Source organism: Etheostoma spectabile, unplaced genomic scaffold (assembly GCF_008692095.1).
Source record: "Etheostoma spectabile isolate EspeVRDwgs_2016 unplaced genomic scaffold, UIUC_Espe_1.0 scaffold431, whole genome shotgun sequence".
NCBI classification, from domain to species: domain Eukaryota; kingdom Metazoa; phylum Chordata; class Actinopteri; order Perciformes; family Percidae; genus Etheostoma; species Etheostoma spectabile.
This window is the reverse complement of record NW_022605607.1, coordinates 106,371-113,858: the sequence shown is the minus strand read 5'-3', so window position 1 is coordinate 113,858 and position 7,488 is coordinate 106,371. Positions and strand designations below refer to the sequence as shown.

At 39.4% G+C, this 7,488-nt stretch overlaps 1 protein-coding gene across 1 annotated transcript in view; it reads left to right on the top strand.

Moving 5' to 3' along the window:
• Positions 1 to 7,488, top strand: part of snrnp200 (small nuclear ribonucleoprotein 200 (U5)) — a 62,240-nt gene that overhangs the window by 41,352 nt on the left and 13,400 nt on the right. The window contains 3 exon segments of the mRNA XM_032511655.1: positions 56 to 238; positions 2,728 to 2,836; positions 3,494 to 3,602. Coding sequence (XP_032367546.1) covers positions 56 to 238; positions 2,728 to 2,836; positions 3,494 to 3,602 — 401 coding nt within the window.

The window sequence follows — 7,488 nt, the reverse complement described above, 5'->3', positions numbered from 1 at the left end:
TACAGTGTGTTCTGGGGACAGGCAGCTAGCAGATAGTGAGGAGATGTTTTTACAGTGTACAGTTACAGATGTTTGTCTCTCTGTAGGTTCTTGCACTGCACCGAGAAGGACCTCGTTCCATTCCTGGAGAAGATCAACGACTCGACTCTGAAGGAGACTCTGGCCAACGGGGTGGGCTACCTGCACGAGGGCCTGTCTGCCACCGAGCGCAGGATCGTGGAGCAGCTCTTCAACTCGGGTAAGACCCGCTCCTAACCCCCTAACCCAGTCCTAACCCCCTAACCCAGTCCTAACCGCCTAACCCAGTCCTAACCCCCTAACCCAGTCCTAACCCAGTCCCAACTAACCCTAACACCAGTCCTATAACCGCCTAACCCAGTCCTAAACCCTAACCCAGTCCTAACCCAGTCTAACCGCCTAACCAGTCCCTAACCCAGTCCAACCAGTCCTACCAGTCTACCCAACCGCACCTAACACCTAACCCAGTCCTAACCCCCTAACCCAGTCTAACCCCTAACCCCTCCTAACCCCCTAACCCAGTCCTAACCCACCTAACCAGTCCTAACCCCCTAACCAGTCCTAACCACCCTAACCCAGTCTAACCCCCTAAACCAGTCCTAACCCCCCTAACCCAGTCCTAACCCCCTAACCCAGTCCTAACCCAGTCCTAACCCTCTGCTCGGCCCTGGTCAGAAGAGCTTTGGCCCAAAACATTTAAAAGAAATCGCTCTGTAGCAGCAACACACATCTGACCCTTAGAATCATAATACATCCAGTCCACTTTATTTATATAGCACGATTTTAACAAACACAAGGTTTCCAGTGCTGCACAGAAAGATAATACAGAATAAATAGATAACACAATAAAAGCACAATAATAAAATATATATATATATATATATATATATATATACATACATACATATATATGGTACAATAAGATGCACTGACGGCATACAGTAAAGGTATACACATAAGATCATCACTCTACCTGGTGTTAAAAGCCAAAGTAAAGAGGTGTACATATACATACATAATGTATATATACATATACATAATGGATATAAATTACTTTTATTTTTGTTTAACCCTTGTGTTGTCTTCCCCCGCCGACCATGCTCTTGTCCTCTGGGTCAAAATAGAAAAATTAACACTTCTGTGACACTTTTTGTTCTGTGATTTTGACACTTTTTCTGATAATTTGTGTAATTTTGTCGCCTTTTTTTCATGGTTTTTGTTGTTGTTGTTGTTGTTTTTACGGTTGACGCATGTCTTCCGCTCCCACTACTTTACTGTAAACACGCCACGGACACAAACTTATTTTTTGAAATTCATGGTCATTAAACCTCGTTGGGTTTTTTAATCTTATACCTCATTTTTGAGTCAGTAAAGCTGAAATTATGAATTACTTTGACTAATATTGATATTGGGGTTGAGATCAGGAAACAATGATGGAGACGAGTCCAAAGATTTCAGATCTTTGCAGTTTTATTCAAACCGTGAACAAACTTTCGTGACAAAGTGAACGATGTCTATACAAGAGGGACCAACGAACATCAGAATAACTGCGTTTTCAAGATTACTTTTTGGACTTTTCCATTTTTAATTTTTGACTGGACAGTACGGTGAGGTCGGGGAGGGGGAGTCGAACCCAGGTCCTCTGCGTCGAGTCCTAAACCTCTGAGTACATGTGCGCCCGCTCTACCACTGGCCCAACCCGGGCACACAGTGATGTTTTTTCCAGATGTTTGTGTATTATTTTCTATTTATTTTTATTTGTCTATTTTATTTCGATGATACCTAACAAATGACTTAATCTTTATTATTAATCTTTATTTATATATATATATATATATATATTATTAGATTATATCACATAGAAGCCTCTTGTACCTTCTTTCCTACATTTGTGGTTTTAGTTTTAGTTTTTTAGTTAGTTTAGTTTAATCGTTTATTTGAACATTAAAAAAAACAACAACATTAAAATAAAAGATTTATATACATGCATTCCTGCATACATGTATAATTAAAATGACATAAATAAGGTCATGTACTTTTTAGCACAGTCTTCCAAGATTGAAAGTCATTCAAACGCAACAAAAATGTTCCATGTTCAAAAGGAGCAGGAAGAAGTTGATTAACAACTTCTCAGGTCCGACCCCCGTTCTCTACTTTTATCCTTTAGTAAATCTTATTCTTCAGTTATTTACACATTATTATTTACACATCCTAGACACAGATGCATACACACACAAACACTTATAAACCCTCTTTTTTATTATATATATTAAATATATTAATATATAGACATACCAGCATATAAATGCCAAGAAACCATACAGTCTACTACAATACCATCACTTCAAGTCCTTTTCGTATCCCTTTAATATATTCATTTTAAATAATCTCTTGAAATTACTCATTGTTGTAGATGATTTCATCTCTTCACTGCAGCTGTTCCATAAAGTAACTCCTAGGTTCCACTTGAACACAACATGATCTTATTTATTTATTTTTAGATTATTTTTTGGGCTTTTACAGTTAGGTGAGAAAGGGGGAGGGGGAGTCGAACCCTGGACCTCTGCGTCGAGGCATAAACCTCCCAGTACCAGTGCGCCCGCTCTACCACTGGACCAACCCGGGCACACAGAATAACTGTGTTTATATTCTTCGTGTCTCAGATCTACAACAAAAATAAAAGTGTGTTTTCTCCGGTTGGTGCTGCAGGTGCTGTCCAGGTGGTGGTTTCCTCTCGGTCGCTCTGCTGGGGCATCAACATCTCCGCACACCTCGTCATCGTCATGGACACCCAGTACTACAACGGCAAAATCCACGCGTAAGGCCCCCGCTGGTTCCCTGGTCTCATTAAGGCGTTTACATGGTCAGCAGGGCTGTAGATCAACAGGCCGGCGGTGTCTGGCTGGTGTAACGCCGTGAAGTTAGGAGCCAGTTTGGCGTCAGATTTGACTTTTTCGTCTTTTTTTCAGACTTTTCTTTTAGTTGTCACCAACACCAGCTTACTAGTTTTACTACTTTTTGGAATTCATGGTCAATAACCCTCATTTATGTAGAATTAAACCTAATATTTGAGTTAAAAAAGCAGAAATTATGTATTATTTTGACTAATAGTTCAGATCAGAGGAATGAAACTGATCAGTTGGATTTGCAAAGAGCAGCTTTATTTTCTTTTTTTTTTATTCTTTCTTTTTTGTTTTATTTTTCTCCTCTTTTTTTTACCTGTAGCACTTTGAGATTTATTGATGAAAAGTGCATTATAAATAAAATCTATTTTTATTAGAAAGTTGTAAGGAATCCAATCCATTTGTTGTGGTAATTTGGTAAAAAAAGACACTCATATTTCCGATCTATAGACATGTTTTAAAGGGGTCAGAGTTGACCCGAGGACACCAGGAGGGGTAATTAGCAGCGTTTCTAACGACCTTCTGCAGCCTTAGTGACGTTTCCTCCCGTTTCCCCCCCCCCTCTCTCTCAGATACGTGGACTATCCGATCTACGACGTCCTGCAGATGGTGGGCAAAGCCAACCGACCCATGCTGGATGACGAGGGCCGCTGCGTCATCATGTGTCAGGGCTCCAAGAAGGTGGAGACGCCTCCTTTGTTTACGTGTATTGATTATTGTTTTATTTTGATTAGTGAGAGACCGATCAGCTGATACGCGGCGGCTGATAGTTTCTCCTCGGCGTTATTTACAGGCCGCTCCGTGTCTCTGGAGACGCTGCAGCTCACGTTCACACCAAGCAGAGACAGCACTTTATTCAATGGCTCACGCTCTCACTCTCACTCTCTGTCTGTCTCACTCTCTCTTCTACACACACACTTTGTCTCTCTCTCTCTCTCTAATATAACCTGTAGAGCTAAGGAGTTTTTTTGTTTGTGGTATCACAGACTAGAGGATAAAAAAAATGGCATTGTAACCTAGCCAACGATGAAAAAGATGGTGGGTTTGGTGACTATACAATGGAGCTTTTTAAATGTCGGAGCAAAGTAAGTGGCGTGAACATGTCCCATAACTGAAAGTACTCCAGTATACATACTTCAATTCACGGGATTCACACTGACATGACACTTCTGCTCAAGTTATATTGCCTTTGTCTTTTGTTTACATTCCATGCTGGACTTAGAAAGCATGTCTTGTGACTTTCTTTCTGTAGACTCATCTAAAGATTTCTGGATTACTGATTTTTGTGTTTTTCGAACAGATTTATCTTGGTTTCTTAAGGTCAAAAAACCTGCCGCATTTCAAAGTCCATGAGATGTTAAATAACTTTTATAAAACATCACACTTCCCCCATTACACATTACTTGTCTGTAGTGCTAGCACAACTTTAAGAAACGCCTACAACACCTGATATCTAATTGTTAACAAAACCGTAACTCACACTGACCAATGATTCTGATTTATCTGTTGTTCATTACGAACTTACATCACGCAAGTATTTTTGTTGTTACCTCGAAACTTAATGTATGTTTTATTTCACTTTTACAGACAATAATTGCTATTTGTTAATGTCCAATATCAAGTGAAGAAACTAACAGTCTATGTCGTATCGTTGTTGAGTGGCGCTGCCATCTGTTGATTATGACCCCTCCTTGGCGTTCTGTGCAACTCAGAACACTAGATGCCTGTTGGTAAGCAGTGATTAGATTTAAAACACTGCAATAGCTTTGATAAGGACCCAGCGGCATTTCTATTAAATTAATACAATATTTCTTATGATTCTTACGTCTCTCATACTGTACAACTTGATCGTTTTGATGTTTGGGATGGGCCTGCCTCTGAGGCTTTTTACCTCTACCCATGGTCCAGTTGTTGTCATTCAGATTCCCTGAACCAATATAATTTAGTGGCCTGTTTTTGGATAATTAAAACAGTATTGTCCAGTGACTTCGCTGACATGATTGGTCAATACAAAAATACAGCAACAGAAAGTGGGAAGCCACTCATTGAACATTAGTTTCAACAAGTGGACTAGGTTCATGCTTCAAGTGCAAAAATATATTTCCGTTTTAGTACTCAAAATCATTGATTATGCAACAATTAGGATTCTCTGATAATGGCAAATTACTATTTTGGTAGTTTTTTTTGCTTATGCAATAAAGATCAAGTAAAAAATATATTGTAAGAGGGTTTAGAAAACTCACAGTATAATAGACTAGACAATACCATTCCTTCACACTAGCATGTGTTTGTTGCTTCTTATTACCCCTTATCTTCCAGGCATTTTAATTATGGTCTTGCTGAATTGTACAATTTGAGTGCTACCGAAAGCCCTAATCAAAATAGAAATAACCACCTTGGTTTTTCCTTCTAATATTGGGGGGCAACAACTGTAGAGAAATAAAGTGAATTAACTGGAGAGAGACATAATGAATACTGTTTGAAAGCATGGATCTGTCACATTCTTCAGCATGAAGAGGGAATGTTGTTTAGAAGAATGAAGTTTTCTTGAGTTTGTGCTCCGTTGAACCAGAGAAGAGATGATTGAAGGGTCGGATGTAGAGGAGAGCTGCCGCCTACAGGCAGTCTTGCGCGCATCTCTTTACGCTGGGGGTCTTCTTAAACCCCTTATTCTGAGAGAGACCGCGTAGGGACAACCCTACGGGATATTTGCATACCTTTTAGTTGCATATTTATACATTTTTAATTTTCTAAAAAACAATTGAAGGCAGAGTGAATCTTAAGCTTAACTGTATAGTTCCCATAGCTTACCATACCATGGCTACCTTACCTATATTAGGTCTTACCTTCAATATGTAACCTTTTTCTTGTACATAGGCCAATTTTTTTTTTATCAACTTTTATATTGATATGAGGGATTCAAAATATGTATATTTTCCCAGACATTTTATTACTAGGTGCGCGACGCCCACCTTTAGTTGCTTTCATGTTACTCTATGATCCACTGCCTGTACAGATGGGTCTACACTATTAACTAAATAGTTTTATGTCACTTTTTGGATTATATGGAAAATTATGAGCTTTTCATTACTGTACGTTTTATATCATGAAAAAAGTGACTGGCTGTGAAGAACATGGAGACACAAGAAGCACTGTGCCTTATTCTTTATGTTTAACCCCTCATCTGGACTTCCTTTAACACATCACATCATTCTGTCTCAAATAAAACGCACACAAAGGCTTCCAATCTCTGTTATTTAAGTGGTTGGTACTTCAAGTAGGAGCTTTGAGGAGTCCCATTGTGTTTACATGGACAGGAAACTTTTGGAAAAACTATCTATTCTGTTCCAAAAAGCGATATTCTCATGATGAAAAGGAAAAAAATCGGCATCTAATGATTTTACCATTTTTCAAAATGCGTGAAAAGTTTTTATAATTTATTACTTTTTTTGTTTCATGAATAAATATTTTCTTTTGTCTCTCCATGACCTTAAAATGTCAAAATCACTTTTCCAATTGGAACCAAGTTACTGCTAAATAGTTTTTGTGCCTTGGTAACTTAGCGCAGATTTTCTCTTATGTACATCCAAGACAACCTTTTGGGACCTCGGGGGGGGGGGGACTTACTATAAAATTCCTTTGGGGGGGGGAGCGATAAGGGGTTCACATTAATAGCTTTGTCTCACTCAAAACCGATCGTTTTAGAGTGTGGTCATTTGTTTTTGTAATGGCTTTGGATGGAACAAAAATATGACAAAGAGTGAGACTCAGGAGCTAGGCATGTCTTAGTCAGTTTTAGAGTTTCAAAATAGAAACACACTAGTATAGTTATTATTACCATGGGCAAACAGAATGTTACATGTCAAACTACAAATAAAACAAAGTACAACCTAGTCAAATTATCTGAATGTCTCCATAGGTTTCAATTAAGGGCAAACAACACAAACAAACAGCAGCCAACACATTACCACGCCTGGAATTGCATCCAGTTTTTTCCTTGCCCATACCCGCAGCCTTATTGATTCCTTTTTTAAAAAAAATTATAATTGAAACCGCCGTCTCTTCTGTGTCTCTCTTACCTTTTTAACTAACTGACAACGAAAAACCCGTTAGCGTTACAAGGCCATCATTCTGCCTCTCCACTGATGAGGATGACACCTCCTTCTTCCTTGCGGGGCCTAGTCGAAGATCCACTTGATTACACTCCACCCGCAAAGGAAAGGTCAAAAAGATAAGGGTCTTCCGCTTACCGCGGGTCACCCGGCGACCACCATCGTCTGACCCCCCCTCAATAATAATAATAATAATACACCCCCACCATGACGCAGCCTACTACTACATCACTACACCACCATCGGTCTGACCCCCCCTCAATAATAATAATAATAATACACCACCACTGATCGCTGCCTACTACTCCATCAACTACCCACCCATCGTCTGACCCCCCCCCTCAATAATAATAATAATAATCACCACCATGATCGCTGCTACTACTACATCAACTACACCACCACCGGTCTGACCCCCCCTCAATAATAATAATACTACACCACCATCGTTCTGA